Source organism: Lolium perenne, chromosome 6 (assembly GCF_019359855.2).
Source record: "Lolium perenne isolate Kyuss_39 chromosome 6, Kyuss_2.0, whole genome shotgun sequence".
Classification (NCBI taxonomy): domain Eukaryota; kingdom Viridiplantae; phylum Streptophyta; class Magnoliopsida; order Poales; family Poaceae; genus Lolium; species Lolium perenne.
In genome coordinates, this window is record NC_067249.2 from 109,649,658 (window position 1) to 109,660,481 (window position 10,824).

Below are 10,824 nucleotides of genomic sequence, written 5' to 3' on the forward strand. Positions count from 1 at the left end.
CTCGCCAGCAGCAACCCCGGAGGAAGTGCCTTGTACCCGGTGGATGATCTCGTCCTTTTATTTCCGCAGCTATGTAGTGCTGGCCGGCACACGGCCTTTTTTTAGTTCGCTAGACATTGATTTGCTCTCGAGATGACTCTGAATCTGCCAAAACTGTGAATTATGCAGTTTCCAGCGTTTCTGGCACGTAAGTATTCGGGCCGGCTCAGCTATTCAATTATCACGATTTTGTCTCCCCAAGGCCCTGCTAGCTACTAAACACGCCCATAGCTCCGCCACTATTGAGCAGCACGAGACATGAAGTACCTCCCCGCCAAGCATCACGTGAACCACATATTCCCGGTTTGAGTTGAATCCCGTAGAATTAATTTTCTCATGGGTAAATTGGAGCGGTTTTCATACATAATATTGAAGAAAATGTAGTAATTGGTAGGGTCCAAAATGTAGTCAGTTTTGATATGTTTGTCCAATACAAACAGAATGAAATCTCTATTTTATTCTCAATGAAATAGGCTAGATATTAGGTATACCAAAATAATTGTGCCAAAGTGGTGAAATAATACTCAACGACCTAAAAATATTCAATGCTCTACGAGAGTACAATTCAAGCTGGAGCAACGCAAAACATATCTGCTAGTCCCTCATATAAAGAGCAACAAGCCAACAAAGTACAAATATATGGCAATTCTCTTCACAATTAGCATTTTGGATTATTAAAAGCAGTGGGCAAGGGGCAGCGACAATTCTTTTTTTGTTACACTCCACTTCTTGAGAAAAGGATGAACAACAGTTCTCATACTACACTCAGTTCTCATAAATGCAGTTTTCACATCTCATCCCATTCTCATTTTCATTCCAGAGGTGCAAAATCAGTGAACATAAAGCACTCGCATAATCATGGAACACCTTTCTGTCTACGCACAATGCAAGATCCTGGCTAGAATGTGTGGTCCCCAAACCATTTATTGGTTTCGGGAATTTGGATATTGCTGATTTCTGAAACTTGATATGTTTCGGGCATTAGAATCATGCTGATTTCTGGAACTTAGGTCAAGTTGAAAGCTCCGACCAGTTTGACTCACGAAATCACCACCATGTGGACCAGGGTTGTGTTTCGAATTATGCTGGCCAAAATTGTTTTCCATATTCATGGGAGCAAATGCTGCATCACAGGAAAAAAGCAGGTGAGCGAATTGAATGAATAAACACAGGGTGGCATACAAAAGCTCCCACAAAGGAACACAATTTATGTAACCAATGAATAATAACAAGATAATCCAGCATCAAGATATGATATTTACCTCGTTCTCTCATTCTCCTTTCTCTGTCGTATTCAAACTTGTCACGAATTTGAGTAACACTTTCCCATGTTCCACCCTGTCTGCTACCCCCAGAACTGAAGTCCTGCAGTACAAACTTATTACTGACAACACCTGTGATGGATGATGACTCAGACTAACTAGCTAGTTTAGTGCCATTGACAACACCTGTGATCAGGGAGCACACAAATTTCACAAAGTATAGTACTCCCTCCGTTCCTTCATATAAGGTGTATAGTTTTTGGCATGGAAATTAAGAAAACGCACATGGATAGAAAATTACACAAGGTTTTGGCATGACTGATCATGGACAATTGACATGATAAAATAGAGGAGTTTTCAACAGATAAGGAAACACAAGAACATCCCAAAAAAAAATACACACAAGTTGTCCAACACAATATACCTTATATTTTGGAGACAGTTCTCAAAAAACTATACACCTTATATATAGGAACGGAGGGAGTATTAAGCAATTTTAACTCATTCAGCCATTATTAGTATTATGGAAAGCCTATCTCCACCCATTCTTCCACTGAAGCAACATGATATATACACAACCTTATACAAGTTGACACTACCTCATTTCCAAAATTAACAAGGTAAAACGTCCTTGCAAACTGAGGTGCAACAATGTACTACTCCCCCTCCAACCCATATTACTTATCGCAGATTTAGTACAAGTCATACGGGGCGGAGGGAATACAGGTTGTTGTTCCACTGTGCAAATAGCCTGCTAATTCAACTTCAGATTTGCAGGCCCAGTAACTTTCATCATATTCAGGAAGTTATGTGCTCAAATACCAGTCGTATGTTCCAACTGATGCACCCGCACTAGCACGTATGGACATAGACTAACACAAATGTAAGCAATGCACGCTAAAAGCTAAGCTTATTAGTTAATACTTGAACAAGGTGCTGCTCAATGCTTTTTTGATTGTAGGTGCTCACATACACTCAAGTCAGAGGAGGCCGAACCAAAGAGAACAATGTGAGCAGCAGCCCTAAAAGAGAGAACAACACACCATGAGAGTGAAACATGGTCCCTTTGATGTCCATTTCCTTCACTGGTTTCAACACAAGACAAATCATTGATTAACCCTAGATTCTGCCATCTGTTCTATGTGGGGAATTTGGCAGGTCTTGAGAGTTGTGGTCATCTTCACAACTCCGGCTGGGCATTTGCTAGGTGATCATTCACCAACTTGTATTTCTAGGCCAGTTACCTTATCCCGTTGAAGAGTTCTAAAGTTCCTGGAGACAAGAGACCCATATGCCTCGGTTCACCCGCATATCCCATTGGAGAGTTCTAAAGTTCCTGGAGATAAGACACCCATATGCCTCGGTTCACCCGCATATGACAATAAAATTAGGAGGGGATGGTAGAAGGTAAAAAATTACACTCAGGTTTCTGTTTTCTTTAATAATTCATACTAGATTTGGTTCAGTTATGGCAAAATTCAGGTAGCATGTGGTAATGTCATAATTTCAGAAGCACTTCTACTCGCTATTAGCTACCAAATCAAGATGCCCAAATAAAAGCACAAAATTAAGTTGGCTTTCTTAAAAATTACCAACACAAAGAGGGGAATTCCCTCTAACGGCTTAAAGAGCTCACTGAAACGCTTTACTCAGTTTTGTCCAACAGTTCTGTCAGGTGTCAGCTTGAATACTAGCTTCTGGTATTAAGCCTAAATAATTAGCTGAAACAGTTTACTCTTTTTTTTCAACAGTTTTGTCAGCTAGAGAATTAAGAGAGTGCAATTTGTGAAGAATATATAAAAAGCCCACAGTATTAGCATAGATTCATGCTCTCCCTCAAAAAAAAGCATACATTCATGCTCAGCCTGGGCAATTACATTCAAGTTCCTGTACATAACGAAATGATATGTAAACATGTACCAACAATATAAAGAGCAGATAAAATACCTTGTTTGGCTCTACGCTGGAGCTCCTTCTCCTGCTGCAAAAAAAAAAAAAAGTGAGACCACTTGAATCAACATCTGTTTGCACCATAACCTATTCATCTACTGTGGGTGTGACTAATTGAAAAGATCCACTACACATTTGGAAGCTGTAATAAATAATGAGAGGAAAGGTCAAATGTGGTTCTGCCACATATTTATAAAAAGATTACATTTGAGACAAACTTGGGTTGAAGTTCTGAAAAAAGAACAATTGAAATAGATATTCCCTCCGTTCGGAAATAAGTGGCTCAGCTTTTTCTAGATATGAATGTATCTGCACATTGAAATGCGTCTAGGTACATCCGTATATAGACAAAGTTGAGTCACCTATTTCCGAACGGAGGTACTAGTAGGTATGGAAATCAAAGATTTAGGGCCAAGTTCATCCTTCAAGTTTAGCTAAAAGGAAAAACTTAGAGCGTGCACACAGCATGTCCACATTTTCCATTAATCAGAGAAGCAAAGCATCCCTGAAGTTCGTACAAACTGTCCAAGATATTTGTGTTTTCGCTAAACACATCCCTGATACCCTACGCGGCACCGATACGGATAGATGTATCGGTATCGGACCAATACGGATACGGGGATACGATTTAAAAAATGCGTCGATACGAGGGTACCGATTTATTGATTGATTTACAAAAATATCAAAACGTACCCTCGTATCGATGCATTTTTTAAATCGTATCCCCGTATCCGTATCGGTCCGATACCGATACATGTATCCGTATCGGTGCCGCGCAGCTGATACCCTCCATTTCGAGAAAAAAAAAACATCCCTGATATGGCATGGACAGCCACATTGTCGTCAGTGGCGGAGCTAGAGCAAACTCAACCAGTGTGTACTAGCTTGTAATATGTGCTGATTATAGGGGTGCGCACACTGATTTCGCAGCTAATTGCAGGGTAAAAACTAAAGCTACCTGGGTGCATGTGCACCCCCTTGGCTCAATGGAGCTCCGCCACTGCCCATGATGATCAATAAATGGAACATGCGAACTGATTTTGGATTTTGCAAAGCTCCATCCTAGCAATGTAAAACATACTCCAACACTTGGAGAACAGACGATCAGCCACATATAGAATGATATTAAAAACAAAAGCTACCCGGGTGCATGTGCACCCCCCTTGGCTCAATGGAGCTCCGCCACTGCCCATGATGACCAGCTAATAAATGGAACATGCGAACTGATTTTGGACTTTTCAAAGCTCCATCCATGGACTTAAGAGGCCCTTGGAGATAACAGGTGTTGATGTGGAATGACCACCATCACCTTCTCTCGTGGGCTGTGATCGACGCAAATTGGAAACATCAGGGGCAAAAGTGGCCCATTATCAAAACTTGAGGGACCAATTTGTTCATCAGTGTGAAAAGAATTATAGAACTATTCAGGGTGTGCTACCTGTATGGTGAAAAGTCTAGATCATCTTCTTCAGCAGAGTCATAATTAGTGCGATCTTCAGCAATCTTTTTTGTATAACCTTCATCCCAGTACAACCGTTCCCAGTTCTCTCTAAGTTCTTGGTACATTTCCATATATTTTTTGCACCAAGTTTCATGTTCCTGAAAATTTTGTGATGGTTAAGTCTCCAAATACGGAAGTCAATGGTGGTATCAGAAATCTCCTAATAGCATTGAACTTATGCATATCATAGTTATCTACCTACATAATATCAACAAATTCTACATGTCCATGGAGGAAAGAGCTCCGCTTTATTTATCAATGTTCGCATTAGCTCCATTACCACAAATTTAACTAAGCACCTGATTCCTGACTGTTCAAGTATATACCTGAGATTGTATAGTGCTCTAGACATATTCTCTTTGTGTATTGGTACATGTATTCCGTCTCCTGTAATTGTCTGTAGACAAAAGAATGAATACCACGGCCTCGGTGTGGACTACACCATCTTACATGGTCCGAGTAAAGCCCCAACTTTTTTTCCTCCACTCTATCCGCTTCTGCTGCAACGTAATCCACCCAACCTATGATCGCCTTCTTCCAGCCAGCCAGCTTGATCGATTCTCACTACCTGCTAACACTAGCTAACTCCTGCAGCACGTGTTTGCTATTTCTGCTGCCCGCTCCCTAGCTTTCGATCGCTTCCGCCTGCAACTCCCGAGTCCTTTGCCAAGCAAGCAAGCCAGCCCATAGTTGGATTCGTTAAAAAAATAAAGAAGTTCTTAGTTGGATTTATCGGGCAAGCCAGCTCCTATTGGGATCGAATTGATTGGGTTGCTTCTCATTATAATCAATGAAATAAGCTAGCTAGATGCGGCTACCCAGGCGGTGGGTATCCTGGGGCCTATTCCAGATAGGATTACCGATTACAAGAGCTAACCAAACTAGCCTACCAAATGAACTGGCCTGTACTGACACCAGAAGAAAATCATTTGCATCCGAGCTCAACTAAATGTTTCATAAGGAATACAAAAACCCTTTTGCTAGTTCTAGATAGATCGAAAATTAAGTTAGTTCTAGGTGTACTCTAGGACCCTTAGAATTGCATCGTGATTCATGCGCATGGGTATTCAATTACACGTCTTTTTTTCCAGTTGCACATGAATTGCACATGGAAATGGGTGACATCACCTAACCGGGAATTAAGTTCGTTCTAGGTCAACAAAGAACTAGCAGCGTCCATACAAATACAGAGTATTAGCCAATTACACTCGACTTCACCCCAAATCCTGATGCAAAAGGCTGTGTTAGTCTACTGTCAAACCTGAAATATTTCCAAAGGAAAAAAGGACAAATGTGGACGCTCCGCACAAATCCAAATGGAATCCTTTTCAGCTGGATGGATACCCGACTAATGATTTCGTCCAATTAGGTTTGCTCCTCCGAGCAATCAACTTTTCATTATTTCGACCAGCTATAAGGAAACACCTAACGAAGGATAAAAGATCTAGGGTTTTTTTTGCGGGGAAAAAAGATCTAGGGTTGAAGGAATAGGTACCACAAGCTAAGCCATGGCAAGGGGGGGGAGGCGCGCGATATTACTAAGTGCCGTCGTGATTACCGAGTCCTTGAGGACGAGGCGCGTGCGGCGCATGAACTGCTCACGCATCTGCTTGCGGCGGCGGTTCGGGAGGTTGTCGCGCGGGATGGCGAAGCGCTCGCGGTGCGGTACGCCCTCCCCGACCTCGTGCAGCTCGCCGTCCACCGCCCACCACTCCGACTTCTTCGCACCCATAAAGCCCACGGGGCCGGCTTTCTGCGACCATCCGGTGCCGCCGGTGACGAAGCCGCCCCTGCGGTGCGCCCACCGACGCTGCGTGTGAAGACACTGTAACATCCTTCTGTTCTCCTTTGTCAGCTTTCCGTGTCAGGCTTAAGGGCACTTCCAAAGCAGGCCCTGTAAATGCCGCCGGGCCGTGTAGTTTCGGCCTTTACGGGCTCTGGCCGAAACGGCGAATTAGCAGGCTCGACCCGTCCGCCACGAATACAGGTCCCCTTCCCGGCCCGTCTCAACATGTACAAGTACACGCTACGGGTTCAAACCCTCACGCACAGCCCTAGCTCCGCCGCCCGCCGCCAACTACTCCGGCGAGCAATTAGTCGCCCTTAGCTCAACCCTAGCCCTCCTCCACCACCATGAGAAGCTATGGATCCCGTAGCGGATAGGCGGCCGGTCGCGCGGGACGCGGCGGCCTCCGTAGCCGGGCGGAGGAGGCGTGGCGGCGGAAGTTCGTCCGCTCCATCAGAGAGAAGCGGCGGTCGGCGAAGAAGTGGACGAACTGGGGAGAGGTTGCACCTGGCAACCTCTCCTTGTACCAGCCCGGCGGCGCCTACTACGAAGAGCAGGCTCCGATGGAGCCAAGATGGCGGCCTTCTTGGAGGAGTTCGCGGCGGAGGAGGAAGATCTTGCCGCGCATGCGCGTGCTCCCGAGGAGGGAATCGCGCCGCCCATCCCCAGGTACGTCTTCGCGGGCCGTGAGCTCTTCCCGGGCGAGGGGAGTTCGAGCGGAGGAGGAGGAGGAGGAGGAGGAGAAGGAGGAGCGCCGGCTGTCGTGGAGCACCTTGGACTCGGCGACGCGGAGGAGGCCGCCGCCGTCGCTAAGGCCATCGCCGAGTCCAAGACCGAGCTCGAGATGAAGGAGGAGGAGGAGGAGCGGCAGGAGTAGGCACGCGCCATCGCCGAGGTGAAGGCGTTCAAGGCGAGGGAGGTGGAGTCGCGCACCTTCGTCGGGGTGATCATCCTCGAGTAGGCGCGCCCGGTAGATCTAGGTTAGTTTAGTTTTAGTTAAAAGTCGCGATCTAATGTATGATCGTGCAATTTTGTGTGTGATGATTATGATAAACTATAAGAAATGGAAGAATTTCTCCCGCATCTTCAGATTTTAAAAATATAGGTTCGAATACAGGTCAGGTCCTAATTGAGGAGTACAAATCACCGCAAAAATGAGAATAGACCCCCTCACACGCCCCATACGGGTCGCTAGGATAGGGCTCTCCTAGACTTGCTCTAAGAGCATCACCAGCACCCTTAAAACGTTAAACCCATATTGATGTAGCCCTACCCAAGGTCGACACTACATCAAGACCGACAAGCCCTCCTCGTGGCGCAATGACACGAGCTCGAGCCCAAGCCATACATAAAGAGGTGAATTCGCTCCTTTCCACGTATGCATTTGATACCTCTTTGGATGGCATGCTACTTCATGCAAATACCTTGTGTTCAATCAGGTACATCGGTCAAGACACAAGCCATGGAGACCAAGCCAATGGAGAGGGAGCTTGATGAGGTCTAAGACCCCGTTTGTGGCCCGATCTCACGATTGACCCGAAATCCAAAGGGGAAGGAGAGGGAGAGGGCGAAGAACACGGAGAACACGAAGAACCAAACGCACACCAACCCGATACAATCGATACTTACCCCCGTGGCTCGATGGACCACGCCAATAGAATCAACCCGGAAGAGACGCACGGTAGAATCCCGAGGTGAGAGATCGGTGAGGGAGATGAATCTAGGAGTGGGAGAGAGAGTGGGTAGCACTAGAATCTCACACACCAAATCCAATCATCCAACAAGGGTAGCCTTGATACAAAGGGGATGAAACCCTAGGGAGACAAAGCTCAAATCCATGTCTAAGCCTAAATCTTGTCTAAGGAGTAAAGGGGACAACCTAGGTGCTTATATAGAGGTACAAGGCGACTTGGGTCGAATAGGTATGCGGTGGACCGACTCGGGCAGTTCCGGTCGAGTCGAATCCCGTGAAATCCGGTCAACCGGGCGGCAACCGGGCCTAGGACCGGACGGTCCGGTCCAAACCGGGCCAGGGACCGGGCGGCAACCGGGAAGGTCGCAAAAGTCCATCTGGTTGGCGTCGGTACGACGCCCGGTTGTCGCCGGGGTGGATCCGGTCTGGGGCCGGTGCGGCTCGGCCACAGGGCCGGCTTGGCCGGCCTGGGGCCCGGTTGGCCGGCCTCTGGGCCGGCTGGGCCTCTTCCTCCCGCCTCTTCTCCCTCTTCCTTCTTCTCTTCTTTCCTTCTTCTTCTTCTCTCTTTCTTGCACCATGGGAGTTCCTTCTCTCTTGGTCCTTGTCGACGTCGTCACCTATAGACACCATGATAATAGGCATGAGGTAGCATACCATTCAAGTTGGTGTTGAGGTCGACCATAGAGAGGAAGGAGTTCACCTTTACATATATGGCGGGGGTTTGTGTTGTTGGTCCACTTGGGGGATTCCTTGACCATGGTGTAGCGTCGACGATAGGCGGGGCTACATCATCTCCCCCCCTTGGGGAAGAGTCGTCATCGACTCTTGTTCCTCCTCATCTCCATGTTGTGGCGAGAGGTCCGAGATGGCGGACGTCTTGCTCACCAAGTACTTGGGAGTTTGTTTGTGGATGAAGCGGTCGAAGAAGAACTTGGGGAAAAACAACTTGCGAACGGAAAGCTTGTGGATGCCAATTTTGTGATCGGCAAACAAGAGGCTCTCAATCAAATACGAAGCATCAAGTCGTTTCTCCAAGAGGCATTTGGCAAAAATGGGAACCAAAAGAGTGTCGATGTATCCAAAATGTGGTAGGGCAAAAATTTGTGCATGTAAAAGTTTTCTCTGTAAAGTGTCAAAAATGTGTTGTGAAGTATTGTCCCACACAAATGGAACAATCAGAAGGCAAGTATCAGCGGCAAAATTTTGGGTAAAATTGTTATGTGCAATGGCAAAGCTATGGAGACTTCTAGCTTGGGAAAGTATGGTTGTCGTGAGCCGAGTATGAGTATCCTCAAGTGTCAAAGAATCCATTGCAATTGCCATAGGTGAAATGAGATATCCAAAGAAGAGCAACTTTTTGTGTGACATGTGGCACAAGATGCATAAGATGTCTCTCACATGTATGACATGGTCCTTGAGATTCTCAGAGTGTATGATGATATCCTCAAAACATACAACAACCATTGTGCCAACAAGATGTTTCAAGATATGTTGCATAAGAGGCAAAAGAGGTGACGAGGAATTGGACCAGACCGGAAACTCGACAAGACATGTCGGTAACACACGAGGGCGGAGGCTTTTGGGAACATACCCTTTGGTGTTAATCCCATGGGTTGGATCATGTATCTCATCCTTGTTGGGGTAGCTCTCAATTGCGCGTTTCGTGAGCTCATGCTCCGTAGCGGTGGAAGTTGTCATTCGGGTACCTATACACACAAAAGAGAAAACAAAAAGCGTGTGTGCATGGTAGAGGAACACATCATCCATCATGATGTTCCATGTATTGTGCACATCACCATTAGTGTCAATCAAGATAGTATGAAATGCATGGCAATGGTGCATATGGCAAGAAGGTGCATTCATGGCATGTGGTAACTTGGGATCATCAAAAATTGAGAAGGCTATGGGGGCCATCTCATGGACAATGAAATAAGCATTCTTGCATACCAAGCATAAGAAAGAGCAATTGTTCACAATCTTGGATGCAAGGAACATGGAATAGTGCAAACATTTTGGGCAAAGCATGTTCAACATTTTATCATTGTTGTCGACAACCCTATGGAAAGAGAAAGTGTTCATCAAGGGTGTCACAACACAAGCATGATCATTATCGTTAGCATGGCAAGCAAGCGTGGAAAAAGTGAAACTCTCGTAGCATGGCATGGTCATGGTATGACAAGCAATCAATTTCACATGATCAACAATGTTATCAAGCAAAGCATCACATGGGAAAGTGAAAGTAGCATGTGACGTAGCAAATGTATCATCAAGATCATGCATGCACTCATAAGGCATCATGTCCACTAGTGGGATCATGGCATCATCAACACCTATGTTGTTACCTTTGTAGGTCGACTCATTTGAAGTAGGTGTTGTGGAAGTAGGAGGATCCATGTGGTCGACATGTCCGTCTTGAAGCAAGCATGGTGAGATATCATCATCTTCATGCACCATGTACATCGTCTCCATGAGCGGGAACTCGTCCTCCGTGGAACCTAGTGCAACATAAGAAGACACAAACGAGGGAGAGTTTAATGTGTTAGCAAATGCGATGTCCTCCATGGACCTATCATCTACCTCTCTCAACTCACTT

General features: G+C 45.8%; 1 protein-coding gene across 2 annotated transcripts; it reads right to left on the reverse strand.

Annotated features, from left to right (window-relative positions):
- Positions 1-677: 677 nt before the first annotated feature.
- Positions 678-6,614, reverse strand: LOC127325958 (uncharacterized). 2 transcript variants are annotated; one of them, XM_051352773.2, is made up of 5 exons: positions 6,311-6,614; positions 4,690-4,850; positions 3,249-3,279; positions 1,302-1,404; positions 678-1,162 (listed from the first exon to the last, which is right to left on the reverse strand). In XM_051352773.2, the coding sequence occupies exons 1-5, from the start codon at positions 6,584-6,586 to the stop codon at positions 963-965; spliced, it is 771 nt and encodes a 256-aa protein (XP_051208733.1). In that variant the 5' UTR covers positions 6,587-6,614; the 3' UTR covers positions 678-962. The 2 variants fall into 2 exon arrangements, with proteins under 2 accessions (XP_051208733.1, XP_051208732.1); XM_051352772.2 differs by having other exon boundaries at positions 3,249-3,282; positions 6,311-6,613.
- Positions 6,615-10,824: the final 4,210 nt, after the last annotated feature.